Source organism: Rhincodon typus, chromosome 47 (genome assembly GCF_021869965.1).
Source record: "Rhincodon typus isolate 14 chromosome 47, sRhiTyp1.1, whole genome shotgun sequence".
Lineage (NCBI taxonomy): Eukaryota > Metazoa > Chordata > Chondrichthyes > Orectolobiformes > Rhincodontidae > Rhincodon > Rhincodon typus.
This window is the reverse complement of record NC_063378.1, coordinates 7,162,012-7,181,027: the sequence shown is the minus strand read 5'-3', so window position 1 is coordinate 7,181,027 and position 19,016 is coordinate 7,162,012. Positions and strand designations below refer to the sequence as shown.

The 19,016-nt window shown below is 46.3% G+C and overlaps 2 protein-coding genes across 7 annotated transcripts in view; both read right to left on the bottom strand.

Annotated features, from left to right (window-relative positions):
• Nucleotides 1–3,335: 3,335 nt before the first annotated feature.
• LOC109920646 (interferon-inducible GTPase 5-like) lies at nt 3,336–10,565 on the bottom strand. 5 transcript variants are annotated; one of them, XM_048620504.1, is made up of 2 exons: nt 10,375–10,422; nt 3,336–6,022 (listed from the first exon to the last, which is right to left on the bottom strand). In XM_048620504.1, exon 2 carries the CDS (start codon nt 6,020–6,022, stop codon nt 4,847–4,849), a length of 1,176 nt encoding a protein of 391 aa, XP_048476461.1. In that variant the 5' UTR covers nt 10,375–10,422; the 3' UTR covers nt 3,336–4,846. The 5 variants fall into 5 exon arrangements, with proteins under 5 accessions (XP_048476461.1, XP_048476462.1, XP_048476458.1 ...); XM_048620505.1 differs by lacking the exon at nt 10,375–10,422 and adding an exon at nt 9,939–10,223; XM_048620501.1 differs by lacking the exon at nt 10,375–10,422 and adding an exon at nt 9,949–10,223.
• A 3,346-nt stretch (nt 10,566–13,911) lies between these two features.
• LOC109938748 (D(2)-like dopamine receptor) overlaps nt 13,912–19,016 on the bottom strand; it is a 19,731-nt gene continuing 14,626 nt past the window's right edge. For both annotated transcript variants that reach the window (XM_048620625.1, XM_048620626.1), the window contains exons 7-8: nt 16,918–17,257; nt 13,912–14,429 (exon numbers count right to left, since the gene is read on the bottom strand). In XM_048620625.1, the coding sequence (XP_048476582.1) occupies nt 14,233–14,429; nt 16,918–17,257 (537 nt within the window). In that variant the 3' untranslated portion in view covers nt 13,912–14,232. The remainder of the gene's footprint in view (nt 14,430–16,917; nt 17,258–19,016) is intronic.

Sequence of the window (19,016 nt, the reverse complement as noted above, 5' to 3'; positions counted from 1 at the left end):
TAAAAGGGTATTATTTCTTGGGTAGACTCCTGCACAAAAATAGGCCAATCCACCCGTCATTAACGGTCTACACAAACCTCCTTCCATCTCTGTGTCATCTCGTCCCATCATCATATCCTTCAATTCCTTCCTTTCTTGTACATTTAAGGGGAAGTTGGACATCAATTCTATTCACCTCAATCACTGCCTCTGGTAACAAGTTGCACGCGCTCCCTTTCATCCGAGTAAGGCAGTGTATCCTGATTTTCCCTGCTTACATTCCAAAACAAAAACTCAACTACTTCCAGGACAGTTAAGAAAGTGTTTAGCGCGCTTGCCTTCATCGCTCAGACCTTTGAGTATGGGAGTTGGGACATCACATTGAGGTTGTGCAAGACATTGGTGAGGCCTCTTCTGGAGTACTGTGTCCAGTTGTGGCCACCCTGTTTTACAAAGGATTTTATTTAATTGACGAGGGTGCAGAAAAGATTTATCAGAATGTTGCTGGGAATGGAGGGTTTGAGTTGCAAAGAGAGGCTGGTATTTTTTTTTCACTGGAGTGTTGAGAGGTGACCTTATAGAGGTTTATAAGATCATGAGGGGCATTGATAAGGTGAATGGCAGGTGTCTTTTCCCTGGAGATTTCAAGACTAGGGGGACATATGTTCAATGCGAGAGGAGAAAGATTTTAAGATGACCTGTGGGGCATTTTTTTTAAACACACGTGTTTGTGTGTGGGCGTGTGTGCGTGTAATGTACTTCCAAAGGAAGTGGTGGATGTGGGTACAGTTACAACATTTAACAGATATTTGAATAAGTACACAAACAAGAAGAGTTTGTAGGTATATGGTCCAAGCACAGGCAAGTGGGACTAGTTTAGTGTGATGTGGAGGTGGACAAAGTCAGAAGTCACACAACACCAGATTTATTTGAAATCACAAGCTTTCAGAGCATTACTCCTTGGTCAGGTAAAATGACAAAAGAGCTATGCTCCGAAAGCTTGTGATTTCAAACAAACCTGTTGGACTATAACCTGGTATCGTGTGGTTTCTGACTTAGCTTAGTTTGGGAACGTGATTGGTGTGGATTGGTGTGAACATGGACTGGTTGGAACGAAGGATCTGTTTCCTTGCTATAGGATTATGACAACTGTCTTTTCACTGTTTAAGCCCACAACAAAGGCTTCTTTACAGCTGAAATTTTAATGCTTCTGAGATGGATTAACTACAGAATATTCTAGTTCAACTTTTAACAAATCCAGAATTATTCAAGTGAAAACCCCCAAGAGGGAATTACAAAACTCTTTCCTTGGGAAAAAAAAAGTTTCTGATTAACATTTTAAGAGATTTGCTTTCACTCCAGGGTTAATGGATTCAGAGATGTTGGATAGGTTTAATGCATCAGCTGCAGATTCTGCGTTATGGGTTAGGTAGTGTTTCAAAAGGGACAGGTGGACGAGCCCACTGTTCTGTACATTCTCTCTGCCATTCATTTCTACAATGTTTCCAACCCGATCTATTTCCCACCTTCCTGAATAAACTCGTTCCGGTTTGTCTGTGTCATAACGGAGTGACTCACCATAGGCTGGTGAGAAAGTTTGACTTCAAGAGTACACCCCTAAATTGCTTTGGAGGCCTACAGTGCAAGCAGTAGAAGCAACTTGTCTCCATGGAAGTGGTTTGGAGTTATTATAGGGTCTCTGTGCTCAATGCATGTGGTATTATTACCAGACCACATATCCAGAAACTCAACTAATGTTCTGGGGATCTAGGTTCAATCCTGCCACAGTAGATGCTGGAAATTAAGCTCATTCCAGATTTTTTTTCCTTAATAACTTTAAAAAAAGAATCTACTGATACCCTTCAGTTGATTATCAGAAAAACCCATCTGGATCACCAATACCCTTCAGATAAGGGCATCTGTCATCCGCACCTGGTCTGGCCTATATGTGACACCAGATCCACAGCAACTGCCATAGAGTCTCGGCTGTACAGCATGGAAACAGACCCTTCGGTCCAACTTGTCTATGCCAACCAGATATCCTAAATTAATCTAGTCCCACACCCTTCCTAGTCAAGTACCCATCCAGATCCCCTTTAAATATTGTAATTGTACCAGCCTTCATCTCCTCTGGCACCTTGTTCCATACACATGCCACCCTTTGCATGAAAAAGGTTATCCCTCCTCAGGTCCGTTTTAAATCTTCGTCTTCTCACCTTAAACCCGCATCCTCTAGCTTCAGGCTCCCCCACCCCAGGGAAAAAAACCTTGGCTATTCACCTTATCCATACCCCTCATGATTTTATAAACTTCTGTAAGGCCACCCCTCAGACTCTGACATGACCTAGCAAGTCACGCAGTTCAAGGGATGAGCAATAAATGCTCATGTCCTGTGACTAAGACTAAAAAAAAAGAACTCTAGTTTTCTTGGGCCACAGGATGCTAAAGCACAATTTGATGAAGCCCACAAAATGGACAGACCAAATAGGAAAGAATCTTTTCACCTTACACGGTCCACTCAAAAAGAGACAGAGCATTGGCTCTTCCTACTACAGAAGGTCTTTGGGCAACTGTGTAAGATGGTAGATGACCAACAGGCTAGCGAAAGCTCCACCTCAAGGATACAAGAAGCCCCAAACATAGATGGTACAACATTTAAAAAAGACACTTGAATAAGTACACAAAGTGTTTGGAGGGATATGATCCCAGCACAGGCAGGTGGGACTAGTTTAGTTTAATGTAGGAGGTGCAGCCAAGGTGGACAAAGTCAGAAGTCACACGAGCCCAGGTTACAATACTGATACCATCAAAGGAACCTCTAGCTGAAGGAGAGAAGTGACGACCCACTTCTATCAACTGGTAGCATACACTACCAGGACAGCCAGTGGCTATAGGAGCTGGGCAACAGATGCCAACAATCAAATAACAGCAACCCAATGTCAAGGGGCAGCTGACTCTCACTGGCCCTTCATAGATAGCAGCAGAAGCACGCCACATAAAGACCTGCCAATACTTAAATAGATCATTCCCATCCCACAGAGAGAGAAGGGTAGTGCCATCTCATTCAGGGACGGGGGCACACAGATTACTATATTTGGTAGAAGGATTGAGAGGCATGTGTAGGTTAAACCCAAAAAAAGAATAATGCAAGTGTTTGGAACAATACCTGCTTTTAAAAAAAAAAGCCAGGGGGTCAATTGTATTCTTAATTAAAAAAGCCATGAATGTCCGCTTGCCCCGATTCAAGTTATGGATCAATATCTCAGCAGAAAGGCCACCTTGAGTGCTTGCGGGTTTGTTTTGAACATGTTGTGTTTCTGAAGTTATCCAGGGTTAGAGAAACAACCTGTACTTTGGACTATTTACAGCACAGAAACAGGAACCACTACAGCTGGGTCGGAAAAAGAAACAAGGCAGCCAACTCTAGAACAATGATGCAGAACCAGTTACTCCATTTTATTAAAACAATCCATCTCACACAGGAAAAAGTCCACTCCAATTGCAGACACACACAGAAAGTGGTGTGTGCAAGTCACTTCCTTCAGTTAGCAAAATGTTGAAGGTATTCTTAAGAGTTTCTGCTCTACCATCCAAATCAGTGAAGCCACCAAGTAATCAGTTGATAATTCATGTACACATTTCATAATTCAATTAAGATTTAGATACAAATAAATAGTAATAAAACAGCAAGTTACATGCAAACTCTGGCAGTTATATTCTTTTCATGAGGATACTTAGGAAAAGCAAAATGAGACTCTCCGCTATAAATTGGTTTGCGAAAAACCAACCATTTACTTCCTTTTTCAAATCTTGAGCTCTCATCAGTCTGAAATCATGGCCTGTTTTATTTTATCCCCTTTAGAGATTTCCTTTCTCAATTCAGTTTCCTGTTGCATACGTCTGTCTATCACCCACTAATGTTTCCTCTTCCCACACAGTGGCCTGTTTGCTCCTCTAGGGACTAGCATTACCAAAAGAATTTCCTTTCATACACTAATCTGTCCTTCTCCCCAAATGTTGGGCTCAACAAAGTGTCAATGTGCTTTGGATAAAAAAAAAAATCAGGATTCAGACACTCCTGAGAAAACAGAACCCTCTTGGTTCATTCTGCAGGCACAAGTCTGTTAAATTGAGATAATTTAGAATTGGTTTGTGTTCATATTATTCACCTTTGTTAAAAAAAAAGGAAGTCAGCCATCTCAGATCAGTTCACAATAGGGTTTCCATCTACTGTTATTGACGTTAAAATGCAGTCACAGTATCTACCTGAAAAAAGAAGTCAGGAGGGTTTAGAGAAAGTTGGTCCCCCCACAAATCCATCTAAACTCAAAGGGATTAAAAACGTTGGGCTGTACAAAATAACAGATGGGTGGATAGTTCAGGCTTATTCAATATATTGGAGTAACAGTGATGAAAAGGACAAAGAAGAAGTGGTGTGGTTGGACAGTGGTACAGTTATCAGCATGTAGCTCAACTTCAGTGAAATAAAATGTCTCAACAGACACACAGACAGCACACCTTTGCTTTTGGTCTCGTTGCCCTAGATACTGAATGGGAGTTGTCAATCTGCACAAGGGGAATCTCATTAAGTCACTGCAACAGATGAAAGAGTTGGGATGAAAGAGTTTTTAAAGCTTTAATCTTCAAGGAAATAAAGCATTTGCATTAGCAGGGAGGATTGGTCCAGTGGGAAATCCCTTCACTATGACAGCATGGATTAGGGAGGGGGCAAAGAAAACAACACTAGGAAACAAAACCACTTGCCCGCCGCACCCCCCCCCCCCTCAGGGTGTACAAAATGGACGTTGATATTGCAGTTGGGATCTTCCCATTCATATCGACAATCGTTGAACCCTCAGCGAGGAGGTCAATCACCCCTCAGCACGTTCGCCACTTTCCTCCGAATCCGGTAGACGTCGTCCATGAACTGCTCCAGCATGGCGTCCAGCAGCCTGATGGTGGAGGCCCCCGAAAGCTTCCCTCCAGGCAGGCTCTCGAGGAGGGGGATCCACTTCACGTTGTTGGGGGATACCAGGACGTTCTTCTCCGTCCACCTGAGCAGCTCCTCTGCCACGGCCTTCTCCGTCAGCTCCCTGGCCATGCGGGTCTGGATCTCGTCCGAGAGGACGAAAGCGGGCTGGCCGACCAGCCGGGCCCTCTTGCTCAAGGCCGGGTAGTCAAGGCCCAGCAGGAGGCGGTAGAGACGGATCTCTTCGCACAGGAAGCCTATGTTCGCTCGGTAAGGCAGCTGCTCGACCGCGACGGGATCAATGACGCAACTGTAGACGGCCGACACCGGGATCAGCTCCTTCAGAGAGTTCTTCAGCTCCATCTTGTCGGCAAGGTGGTGCAGGGACAGCAACAGGGCGTGCCTCTGAAGCGGAGGGGAGGAATTCTGCAGGGCCCGAATGCAGGCCGGGAAGTCAAACCGCTCGCTCTCGTGGCAGGAGACGCAGAAAAAGCGAGCGATAGCGTAGTCCAGATCCAAGCAGGCAAAGCGATTGGCGGCAATGACCTGCAGGGCCTTCTTGGCAAACTCCCGGTCCTTGTAGCCATGGGCGTCCATGTCGATCTTGGTGCGGACGAAATAGAAGGGCTTGCCAAGTCTCCTCAGCTCGTCGGCGAGGGCCGCCGCCTGCTGCGTGAAGCGGCCCGATGACAGGATGTAGAAGCCTGTGTACCGGTCCACCTCCACCGCCCGCAAGTAGTCCCCCGGGGAGAAGCTGGCGTCCTCGACGCTGGGCAGCTCCCAGAACGTACAGCAAGGGAACCCCGGCCGACGGTAAGGTGCAGGCTTGGTCGCCCCCTGGCTAGGAGCGGTGGAGGGGCCACCCTCGTCGCCATCTTGGAAGCCCATTGCAGAGTTGATAAAGGCGGACTTGCCTGCTCGCGAGGTGCCAGTGACTGCCACATGGACTGTTACCCGCTCGACCCTCCTCCTCTCCGCTTCCACCAGAGCGGCCATTTCTGATATCCCACCACGATTCATGGCATCCAAGAGTCTTTCTAGAATTCCCTCAACTTCCAAATCCATGCTCATCATCTGAAAGAAAGAGTGAGCGATAGTTAAAACAAAAAAAAAGCTAGTGTGGCACAGAGAACACAAAACACCAAGTTCAAAAAGCCCATTTCAAAAGACCCATAGTACGCTGTAGAAAAAAAAAAGATGGTGACAGATCACAAGAAGTCATAGCAGGAATATCACTTGACAGATAATCCAGGTTAATCCTCGAACAAAAACAAAAGTTGCTGGAAAAGCTCAGCAGGTCTGGCAGCATCTGTGAAGGAAAAAAACCAGAGTTAACGTTTCTGTTCCTGATTTACAGCATCCACAGTTCTTTAGTTTTTTAGTTAAGCCTCTGGAACACTGGGTTCAAATCCCACTTAGACTAGTTTGTAGACCCTTAATCTGATTAAGAAACATTCGAGGCCAAAAAAAAAATGAAGAAACCATCATCAATTGTCACAAATACCCAACTGGTTCATTAGTTCCCCCATAGGGAAGGGAATATGTACCCCACCCTCTCCCCACCCAGTTTCATCTACATGTGACTCCAGACCCGCAGCAATATGTTTATTCTTAAAAATGCCCCTCACATGCCAAATTCAAGGGCAATTAGGGATGCGGGTCTTGTGAGCAGCTACTCCCTAGTCCCATTAAACCAAACTAACTGATGGCCAACAAATCCCCCTCGCTAGTAATCACCTTCATTAAAAAAAAACAAACTGTTAAAGAAACTTGATGGGTCAAGTTACACGTGAAATCTAGACGCGTAGCTATCTTCCTTCTTGGCAGAGCCAACAATCAGAATTCAACTCTCCTTGCTGTTTACACTCGGGTAATTTTACTAATGCATGTGTATTGCGCCAAGTCTGCCAAGATCTACAGTACAACCTCCCACATTTTAGGACCAGCTCTACCTTCAAGTTCAAAGTGGATAAATTTTACACTAATCTCCTGGATTTCCGCCAAAAATACACAGGACAGACTCAACGAGAAGGAGTTTGTTAACTTCCTTTGTTACACCCCAACTCCTAATCTCAGCAAATGAAACATTTTTTAAGCAGATGAACACGCAGCCCGCTAGGCAGCATTTATTGCCCATCCCTCATTGCCCAGAGGGCGGTTGAGAGTCAACCACATCGCTGTGGGTCTGAAGTCATATGTCGGCCAGACCAGGTAAGGATGGCAGTTTCCTTCCTCAAAAAGTGAATTAACAAACCAAATGGGATTTTCTGACAATTGATTCACGGCCGTCATTATACACTTAGCTCCAGATATTTATTTAATTCAAATTCATCTGCTGTGGCTGGATTTGAACCCTGGTCCCCAGAACATTATCTGGGTTTCTGGATTAACAGTCCAGCGATAATACCACAAGTCCATCACAGATCTCTGTGGAGCACACAGTCAGTGGGAATTCATTACAATCCAAGATGCCTACTGGCCACATTGTTTGGACAAACAGAAAGACAAATAGCATTGCTTGATACTTACTAATTACCAACATTACAGGCTCAAGTTCAAATTCTACTTGCTTTAGTCACATCATTACACAAGACTCTACTTGTATTCATTTAGGAAATGCCCTGCCACAAGATGCTAAAACCTTATTGGTCAAGGATTACAATTTAGTGGCACCAGGGACCATTCAACCCTAATCAAGCCAATGCCAGCTCTCAGTGGAATAATCCAGTCAGTGCCACCCCCTCCCCCTAGTCTACCTATGTCTGCGGGTCTACATCTTGCTCAAGCGCCCAGCCAGTTTCCTTGACATTATCCTTCATCACTGCTTCTAAAACCTGTCCCCTCCAAAGCCGGGCCCTGTATTACTTACCGTAAACCTGTCTCCTCTAATCACGGAGGCAATAAAAAAATTTGAAGATATGGGCATTGACCAACTCAGAATGGAGCTGGTTAGCATTTGACGGAGATGATTGAAATTGGGGAGTAGAATAGAATCCCTACAGTGTGGAAACAGGCCCTTCGGCCCAACAAGTCCACACTGAACCTCAGAGCATCCCACGCAGACGCACCCCCCTTTAGCCCACCTAATCTCAGGCAATTTAGCATGACCAGTCCACCTAACCTGCACATCTTTGGGCTGTGGGAGGAAACTGGAGGAAACCCACGCAGAACGTGCAAACTCCACACAGACAGTCACCTGAGGGTGGAATCGAACCCAGGTCCCTGGCGCTGCAAGGCAGCAGTGCTAACTACCGAGCCACCATATTTGTACTAGAAGATACTGACACAAAATATTGGCAGTGACAAAGGAGTTCAGGACCAGAAGAGGCAAAGGTCACACAAGAGTTATTTCCCACAAGTTTTATACTCTGGAAGTGCTCGCTGAAAGCGTGGCAGAAATTGTTTCTAGAGTAAAGTTTCACAAATAAGAATAAATCCCTTTCTCCCTCACGTGTATTTCCAGGCTGCCCCTTAAATGCATCAAAACAGTTCACCACAACACTCCCTGGGAGGGGGCTGCAGTCAAATCCCATATTCCACCCTCCCCACCCAGCCCTCAGTCATGGGAAAGAGGCTTCTCTGGAATTCCCCGTCAGGTTGAGCCCCTCCTGTTTAAACCTTACCCCACCCCAGCAGCAGAGTACAATAATCAAGCCCATTCATTCATTTTAAAAACTTAAGTCTAAGACTAGGGAACAATGTTTGGCAGTTTTTTTTTTCAGAAGCAGACAAGAACCTGAAAATTTAATTTCCAGCGAAGTTCAATTTCTCATTGATAAATTGGTGTTAACATTACAACTCAAACTCCAAGCCATTTACTCAAATTAATAAGCAATTAATAGTCAGATGAATCAATGAAATCTCAAATCAAGTTAATTGGGCAGAGCTGGATTAATCCATTCATGTGGTAGTTAGGACATTTAATTGGATACACATCCACTGAAGCAGAATTACAGTCTCGGTTCAGAGAAAATGGGCTGGAAATTAAAATCGCAGGCATCCAATATCACTGTTCCTTTTTTCCACTTGCTTGCAGTCAAGTCATTTGCCACCATCCATCACCAATGCCCTTTTGAAATTCTACACTATCCTCCTCACATGTTTGCAAGTTTCACATTGTTTGCAAGTTTTGGAATTGTGCTCTGTACACTCATCCAGATCACTAATGCGTAGAAAAAGCTGGGAAAACAAAAATGGTCACATCACTGACCCTAAGGGAACTCCACCACAAACATTCCACTAGTCCAAAACAAAAAAATTTATTATTCTTAATCCAACTTTTAAATCCAAATTGCTGTGTGTGAGAGGGACAGAATTACATTGTGGTCATCCACATAATACTCCAATTGGTGTCACCATTGACTAGAGACACACAACTGCTTTTCTTTTTCCCCCTGAAGAAGGGTCCTGACCCAAAACATCAGCTTTCCTGCTCGGCCCACTGTGTTCCTCCAGCTCCACACTGTTATCTCACACAACTGGTGGTCGTTTAGCCTCAGGCAAGGGGAAAACTTCTTTGGTAACCTTGCCTGGTGCAGGAACTCACGTACAGCACACCGATAACATTACCTCAAAGCAACACTCCAGCAAGTTAAGCATGTGCTTTTCCCCTTACAGTCAGCAATAGTTTGAACAAAGTTTCTCTCAGCTCACAGGAAACAAATGTCTCTGATGTCTGAGGGAGGACAATTGAAGAAAGAACATGGTACTGTGGATAGATCACTATTAGCAAAATGCAAGAAAAATGAGCCTTGTGGCAACTTTCCTGCTCCTCTGATGCTGCCTAGCCTGCTGTGTTCCTCCAGCTCCACACTGCGTTATCCTGGTTTCAAGTGTTTCTCACTAAAATGTAGACAAAACTTTTACACATTTTGAATATTTGTTATGACAAAGGGCAAGGTGGGAAGGGGTTTGATTTGACTATATACTGCTCTTGCAAAAGACAGTAACTGGCTGCCATTTTACATCTCCACCTTACTCTCACACCGACCTTCACCTACCCCATCCTCCACAATTCCAGTGAAGCTTAACATCATCTTGAAAAGCAGCACATCTTCTCAAAAATCAAATATTTGCACTGCAGTCTCCCAAACTCAGCAGCAATTCAACAATTTCAGACCAGGATCCACCTCATCCTGTTTCTCATTGCTAACTTTGACATTTCTTCCAAGTTTATTCATTATACCACCATTCACAATCCCTCTAGACATCTAACTTGTCTCTTTACTCAGCCCAAAAACTAATCATAATCTCCCTGACCCTACACCAAAAAAAACTGCAGTCCTTTAATCTCTTCCACACCAGCACAAACTTTATCCTATATCCTATTCTCCGCATTCACTCCAAACCAATTCAACATCTAAACTTTCCCAATTGTAACTAAAAAAAACATTGACTCACTTATCTATTCACAGATATGACCTAACCTGCTGAGCACTTCCAGTGTTTCTACTCCCCTACAAAGCCTATGTTTCAACCAGGTGAGGATAACTCACATTGTCCACTTACCTAGTTAACAAGCACCATCAACTAAACAATCCCCAGCCCAATGCTCCCATAGTTTTTAAATAATGCTAATTAAACTCTTCTGCTTAACAACTTAACTGAAAGAGTCCTCTCTCTCAATTTGGAAAAGGGATAGCTCAGTTCTTATTTATTTTAACTCATTGGCCCCCCCTCACAATATTTATTCTGTAACATCTCCACCATTCTGTTTGAGCCTAGGATTCGACAATGGGGAAGGTATAGGCACCTGGAGGGACTGATCTGCCTCAGAAGCCAACACGATGCATCAATTTAAATTAATGCAAATTATTAACTGAGATTGTCACCTCCACAGACAGTGGTAGCTGATGGGCTAATGGAATTTTCACATTTATTGCTACAGGAATGGGGTATAAAGTAGGGAAGTGTTGTTACAACTGTACAAGGCATTAGCCAGAGCACGTTTGGAGGACCACATGCAATTGTGCTCCTTTTACTTGAGGAAGGATATATTTGCATTGGAGGTAGTTCAGAGAAGATTCACTCGATGGGGAGGGGAATGGAAGTCTACAGAAATGGTTTCAGAACCAAAGGTAGGCCATTTATAAAAATGTGAGTAGAAATTCCTTCAATCAGAGGATGGGAAATCTGTAGATCCTGGAGATCCATAGAGACTCGGACATTGACTGCATTTCAGACCGAGTGGGATAGATTTCTGGATATTGAAGATATCAAAGAAATGTAGAGAGAAGGCTGGAAAATGGCATTGAGGTTAAAAGTGTTATAAAGCCATACAGCATGGAAACAGACCTTCCGGTCCAACCAGTCCATACCGACCATGTTCTCAAACAAAACCAGTTCCATATCCCTCCAAACCTTTCTTATTCACGTACTTATCCAAATGTCTTTTGAACATCGTAACTGCGCCCACATCCACCACTTCCACTGGCAGTTCGTTCCACACATGAACCACCCTCTGTCTAAAAGGAGTCGCCCCCCTCCCCAACCTCTTCCTGTCTTTTTAAAATCTTTCTCCTCTCACTTTAAAAATATGACCCCTAGTTTTGAATTTCCTCCCCACCCCTAGGGAAAATACCCTTGTCATTCACCCTATCTATGTCCCTCATGATTTTATAAACCTCAATAAGGTCACGCCCTCAACCTCCTACGCTCCAGTGGAATAGAGTCCTTTCCAGTCTATTCCCTGGTAAATCTTTTCTGAAGCCTCTCCAGCTTAATGATATCCTTCCTATAACAGGGTGACCAGAACCGCACACAGTGCTCCAGAAGAGGACTCACCAAGGTCCATGCTCTCTTGGAGCGGTGGCACATTCTCGATGGGCCAAATGGCCTACTCCTGGTCCTATATCCCACTCTTCCAACATCGGAGCACAGGAGATGGACGTTTGGCCCATTGTGCCGGTTGAAAGAGCAGCGGCGTAACAATCCTTTTCTGCTACACACACTCCGCCTCTACTTACCAACGTAAGGAACCCATAAATTTTTATCATCACCCAGTCAACTTGGGGCATGTGGCCGCAGTAGTGGACAAGAATCTGATCAACAAGCACAAAGAACTGTGGGACACTCGAAAAATGTCCTAAGGAGAGGCCATACCAGCCTCAAAACATTAAATCTGTTTTTCTCTCTCTACAGATGCTGCCCGACCTGCTGAGTTTCTCCAGTAGTCTATCTGTTTGTCTGGGCCTACACTAATACTCCACAGGTATGTGTTCATCGCCCCACTGCAATTGTTATCCAGTACAATCAATAAGACTGGGCTATAAAGTCCTGGTCGCTGTGACCATCCATTGTAAAAACCCATCTGGTTCACTGCAGGGAAGCGAAGCTGTCTGAAGTTGATAAAATCATGAGGGCTTTAGATAGGGTTAATGGTGGGTGTCTTCTTTCCCTTGAATGGGAAGTTTTCGAGACTTAAGGAGCCACGTTTTAAGGTGAGAGAAGAGAGGTCTTAAAAAAAGACACGAGTGGCAAATTTTTGTTTTTAACACAGAGGGTGGTTCGCGTGCCGAATGAAAATTTCCTGAGGAAGTGGTGGGAACATGGAAGTACATGAACGGGAAGGGTTTGGAGGGACACAGTTCAGGAGCAGGCGGGTGAGACTAGTCTAAGTTGGGGTTATTTTCAGAGGCTAATGCTGGCAAATGGGACTGGATTAATCCGGGATATCCGGTCAGCACGGACGAGATGGAGCGAAGGGCCTGTTTCCATGATGTACGTCTCTGTGGCTCTATGACCAACGGAGCCAATTCAACAGGGTTGGGATGCCCGCACTCGGCTACAGCAGAACAGGAGTTGGCCCCAGAGCCTCAGGCAGCAGCGCCAGTCCCTGGGAGAGGGCACCTCTGGCAACAACACTGGCCCACGAGGCTCCAGACAGCAGGCCTAAGGCAGGAGCCCTAGGATTGTGGGGGGGAAGCAGTGGCAGAGGGCATGGGAGTGCCAGGGCAGGGGCTAGGCAGCAGCAAGGCAATGGCGAAAGGTCCGAAACGAAGACAACAATGTCACTGAAGCAGGCAACCCAACAGCAGGCCAACTCTTTCCCTTTACACACCATTCTGACTAGCTCGTTCCTTGAGTGAAGAGACTCTGAGATTCCATTTTTTTCTCAGTGAAACTTGAAAGGCTGCAGTAAAGATTTACGAGGCTGTTGCCAGGGTTGGAGGGTTTGAGCTACAGGGAGAGGCTGAATACGCTGGGGCTATTTTCCATGGAGCGTCAGAGTCTGAGCGGTGACCTTATAGAGGTTTATAAAATCATGAGGGGCATGGATAGGGTGAATAGTGTTTCCGAGGAAGGGTTGTCTGAAACTAGAGGACGTAGGTTTGAAGTGCGAGGGGAAAGATTTAAAAGATACCTAAGGGGTAACTTTTTCACACAGAGGTTGGTGCGTGTATGGAATGAGCTGCCAGAGGAAGTGGTGGAAGCTGGTACAATTACAACATTTAAAAAGCATCTGGATGGGGACATGAACAGGAAGGTGTTAGAGGGATATAGGACAAATGGGGTTAGGTCAGATTGGAATGTGTGGAGAGTTGGACCAAAAGGTCTGTTTCCATACTGCATGTCTCCATGAGTCTTGTAGGCCCTCTTCAATGACCTAGTGAGCCACTCAACCGTGCTACAAAGGTGACTCATCACCACCTCAAGGGCTAATTATGGATGGCCAATAAATCCATGCCATGCCAGCGATGCCCATGCCCTGTGAATGAATAAAATAAAGACCCCCCCCTTTAGTTTTTTAGAACACAAGATGCTAAGTCCTTTTCATCCATCCCTGTGTAATCTGTAGGTCAAGCTTCATATTGACACAATGAGCAATGATTACAATAGGTACCAACATTGATACGAGGAAATGAGAACTTTAATAGGGAGCACAAGAGCTAGACTCTGAGTAGGCAGTGATGAAAGGAAGTGTATTGCAGTGTAGAGAGACTGTGTACATAGATAACACAACATTGAGGTGTGAAAACTCAACCTTTATTGTCATTTTCGGAAGGTGCCAATGGGTCCTGGTCCCATCGTGGACCGGAAGTGGTCAATCAGGCTGCCATCTTGGACAGGAAGTGGTCAATCAGGCCGCTATCTTGGACAGGAAGTGGTCAATCAGGCCGCCATCTTGGACAGGAAGTGGTCACTCAGGCTTCCTTTGATGGCGCTGTGAAGACACAGCAGAGACACGATCGCCCAAGGTCTGGGCTCCTTAAATGTCTCCAGCATCAGCGAGCGACAGTTGTGTCACAGTCGGGCTCCCTCAGTCACCAGGCACAGCTGCAGCGTTAGCAATGCAGGATCTTCATGAAGGCTTTGCGGAACTCCACGTTGAAGGTGGTGTAGATGATGGGGTTGACAGCGCTGTTGACATAACCCAGCCAGGTGCAGGCACTATAGAGCGCTGGTGGGATGGAGCACCTCTGGCAGTGCACGTTCAGTATGTGTGTGATGAAAAATGGCAGCCAACAGATGATGAAGACGCCTGCAAGTTCGACAGAGAGAGGACAAGAGCTGTTAGCAATGATGCACGCGCGTGCGCACACACACACACACACTCACTCTCTATCTCTCTCTCACACACACACACACACACTCTCTATCTCTCATACACACACACACGCACACACTCACTCTCTATCTCTCACACACACTCACTCTCTATCTCTCTCACACACACACTCATTCTCTATCTCTCTCACACACACACTCATTCTCTATCTCTCACACACACATACACTCACTCTCTATCTCTCACACACACACACTCACTCTCTATCTCTCACACACACACACACACTCACTCTCTATCTCTCTCACACACACACACACACACTCACTCTCTATCTCACACACACACACTCTCTATCTCTCTCACACACACACACACACACTCACTCTCTATCTCTCTCACACACACACACACACACAATCTCTATCTCTCACACACACACACTCTCTATCTCTCTCACACACACACTCACACACTCACTCTCTATCTCTCTCTCACACACACACACACAATCTCTATCTCTCACACACACACACACACTATCTCTCACACACACACACTCTCTATCTCTCACACACACACACGCACACACTCACTGGTTGTCTCACTTTCACACACATCGACATACTCTCACACTGACACACAGACACTCTCACACACACATTCACACACACACTCACACACGTCGACAGACACACACAGATACAGAGACATACTCTCACACTGACACACACAGATACTCTCACACACACACACACACACACACACACTCTCACACACACACACACACAGACACAGACACAGACACACACACACACGTTCTTACTGTGCATCCTCCCCTGGTCAGTGGGCCTCACCCGCATGACACCTGGGCTCTTCGTGAATTGTGTCCGGGCGTATAGTTCTTTGCTAATATTCACAAAACTATTCCACTTTTAAAACAGCCCACATATGACACAGCAATTTCAGAACAACTTTAGCCTATCATTCCATCTCACTATGCTTCAATGTCACATCACCTAATGTTCTGGAGCATTTTAGCCCATTGTAACTTCAGGAATTAACATAGAACAGTACAGCACAGTATAGGCCCTTTGGCCCACAATGTTGTGCTGAACTATTCTCCTACTCTAAGCTCAAACTAACCTGCATTCCCTTCATTTGACTATCATCCACATGCCTATCCAAGAGTCACATAAATGTTCTAGATCACTGTGTCGCTGTGGAAGCCAGCTGTTAATCTACCTCATTGTGAAACCATGGAATGGGGCCTATTGTTCTAGATCACAGTGAGATCATGTACGTTGGTTTACAGCTCGGGATAACTCTGTCTCCCCCTATTTTCCGAGATTATGATGAGAACAGGAAATACAAGATAAGGCCATAGGTCACTGTGTCTCAGTACCTTATAGTTCTGGATCATTATGGGACCCTATTGTTCTAGACAGTTGTGGCATCATGGAACATGAACTTGGTCTAGATCATTGTGATTCAAGCCTATTGTTAAGGATCATTGCGATTCCTTTTATGTATGCCTCCTGTTCGAGAACATTAAGGAACACCAAATTGCACTGTGTCAATATAGCGCTTGGTCTATTGTTCTGGAACAACTCAGGATCATGAAACTTGGTCTGTTGTTCTAGATTATCACCATGCAAGGTAGCCCATTGGTTTAAATAATTAGGGCCAAATGGGCAGTAGCTCATTGATTCTTCATCTCTGTGAGATTGTGTAAGTCAGTCGATGGTTCCAAATCATCGTGAATATTTGCAGTGCAGCCTCTTTATCAAGGGTATTGTGAGGCCATGGAACATAGTATATCATTATAGATCGTTGTGATTCCATCATTGCGATTATAGTTTTAGATTATTGTGAGGACTGCAGGGAAAATAGCCCCAGCCCCAAGGCGGCACGGTGGCTCAGTGATTAGCATTGCTGCCTCACAGCATCAGGGACCCGGGTTCAATCCCACCCTTGGGCGACTGTCTGTGTGGAGTTTGCACATTGTCTACGTGGGTTTCCTCCGGGTGCTCCGGTTTCTTCCCACAGTCCAAAGATGTGCGGGTTAGGGTGGATTGGCCATGCTAAATTGCCCGTAGTGTTCAGGGATGTGCAGGCTCAGTGGGTTAAACATGTGGAAATGCAGGCATAGGGGAATGTGTTGGGGTGGGATGCTCTTCGCAGGGGCAGTGTGGACTTGTTGGGCCGAAAGGCCCGTTTCCACACTGTAGGGATTCTATTCAGCCTCTTCCTGTAGCTCCAACCCTGGCAACATCCCCGTAAATCTTTTCTGAACCCATTCAAGCTTCACACCAAGCAGAATGTCTTGAATTGTAGCCTATTTTTCCAGATAATTGTGAGGGCTATATATATATATTCTCATGACTCAGCACATTGGACCCCATTATTCCAGATTATTATGGTGACTCGAGAATTCAGTTCTAGATTGTTCCAGACTCACCTAAGACAATCGCCAACATCTGCGTTGCCTTCTTCTCCTTCTGATGGGACACTTTGCCTTTTGCTGTTGTCTTAGCAGTTGGGGCCTGTTTCTCATCCAAGACCCTCTGCACCTCCAAGGTGTTCTTCCTGAAGAAACTCCCTGGGCCATCCTGTTCAGGATCCCGGCACGCCTCGCCAGAGGAAGGAGCCTTCCACTTACCAGCCATCAGGCCAGAGCCAGAGGTGGCGCCGTGCTGGAAAGCCGAAGGAGTTCCTGCCGGCCTGGGCTTTCCGAGCTGCTCAACCAAGTGGGCCCTCTCAGTTCCTTCAGGTCCAGCTGTCGCTTCACGCACCAGCGTCTAGGATTTTCCCAAAGGAACAGAAAAAGAGGTGATGCCAACATCCGCAGCAGAGGAGGAGACAAGGGAGGCGTGGGACGAGGAAGGGTGTCTCTGGTGTGTCGGGGCTGCAGTGGGTGGGAACTCCTGGAGAACAGCTTGAACACGTTCGCAGTAAGTGATCAGATTTTGCTCAGAGATTCTGCGTCAGAGATTGAACTCCAGGCGCTGCGATGGAGCAGGGGTGGGGAGGGAGGGAAAAATCCCCCTGGATTCTCCATAACACCACTCAAGGTAGGGTTTTCCAATCGGATTGGTGGTCACGGATGGGAAAGCCTGACTGCCAAGTGGGGCAGGTACAGAGGGAGGAATGGCCCCCCCCTTCCCAGCCACTGTGAGCATCCAATAAGCCTGTGGTCCTCACACCCTGTTTGGACAGAGGACAGAGACTCCAGGAGAGGGGTGCAAAGCGAAGGAGAGAAAGGGCCCTCTTTGCCGACAGCAACCCCAACAGGACACAAACAAGACCAGGGTGGACTGGGGGGGGGGGGTGGGGTGTAGCGATCAAAATGGCAGATGGCAGACGGTGGAAACTGTCCCCTGTCATTTGTTCCCCCCCCTCCAAACCGTGCAAACATCCGAGGTCAGGGTACGGGACGGGAGAATTGATCAGCGTGGTGACGGATGCAGTTTGGAGGGAACGTCGATTGCTTTACTGGGAGACGCAAGGATGACACAATCCCCCTCACGTCAGGGAGGATCTGCTCTGAGAACCAAGGCCCAGATCAGGGACCTTGGGGGGTGGGAGAGGGGTTAGGGAGGGTGGGGGCAAGACGCCAGTAGAAGCTGAGGTGAAGGCAGCCATTCTGTGAGAAAGATGGCGCCACCATGGGACCAGAACCCGCCGAAAAGGAATGTTGGGAAAACGGAGGGAGGACTGGGAATCTATGGTGAGGGAACTGACTTGGTTTCACATCCCAACAGCTTCAGAGACGAGTGTGGGTTTCCATTGGTCGACGCTAATGAGCCCTGGGGCCCAGGGTGGCCCAACAGACACGTGACAAAATGGCGACACAGTGAGTCCCCAAAACCAGCAGAAAAGGTGGCAGGAAAAAGAGCGTCATGTGCCTGCAGGATGAGCTGGGTTGGGTGAAGGTGGTTTCTGGTATTTTGAATACCATGTTGGTGAATTGGTCCGTAACCAGGAAATGGCCCAGACAGGCTCACTAATTGGGAGGGAAATGGTGGCAGAGCTGAGCCCCCCCCAACCCCTCTCCCAAGCTCCCCCTCACCCCAACCCCACCCAACCCCGGGCTGGCACTAGATAGACGTTTGGCCTGAGGAAGCAGGAGCACCCCAAAGGATATGGGACAGAGAGGAGCATTGCCTCCTCCCCCAAATAACACAACACAGTTAGCTCCCATCCAGTCAGTCTCTGCTCACTTGTAACTACCTCACTGAAGGTCAATCACAGACAGAATAGGATCCCACATGGATCCTGTACAACACCAGGAAACGGGAAGAGATTCGGGTCCGTTGGGATTGTGTCCAATTGGAGTGAATGAGAATAAGTTTGATCGATTGGGATTGTGTCAAAGGGGAGTAAATGGGAAGGGGTTTGATCTATTGGGATTGTGTCCAATGGGAGTGAACAGGAAAGAGTTTGATCTATTAGGATTGTGTCCAATGGGAGTGAATGGGAATAAGGTTGATCTATTGGAATTGTGTCCAATGGGAGTGAATGGGAAGGGGTTTGGTCCATTGGGTTTGTGTCCAATGG

Coding starts and splice junctions, on each gene's coding strand:
- LOC109920646 (XM_048620501.1), bottom strand. CDS start 9,984: ATGATGTTAAGCTTCACTGGAATTGTGGAGGATGGG. Junction 6,023..9,948: donor CTGGAATTGTGGAGGATGGG/GTAGGTGAAGGT, acceptor TCTTTCTTTCAG/ATGATGAGCATGGATTTGGA.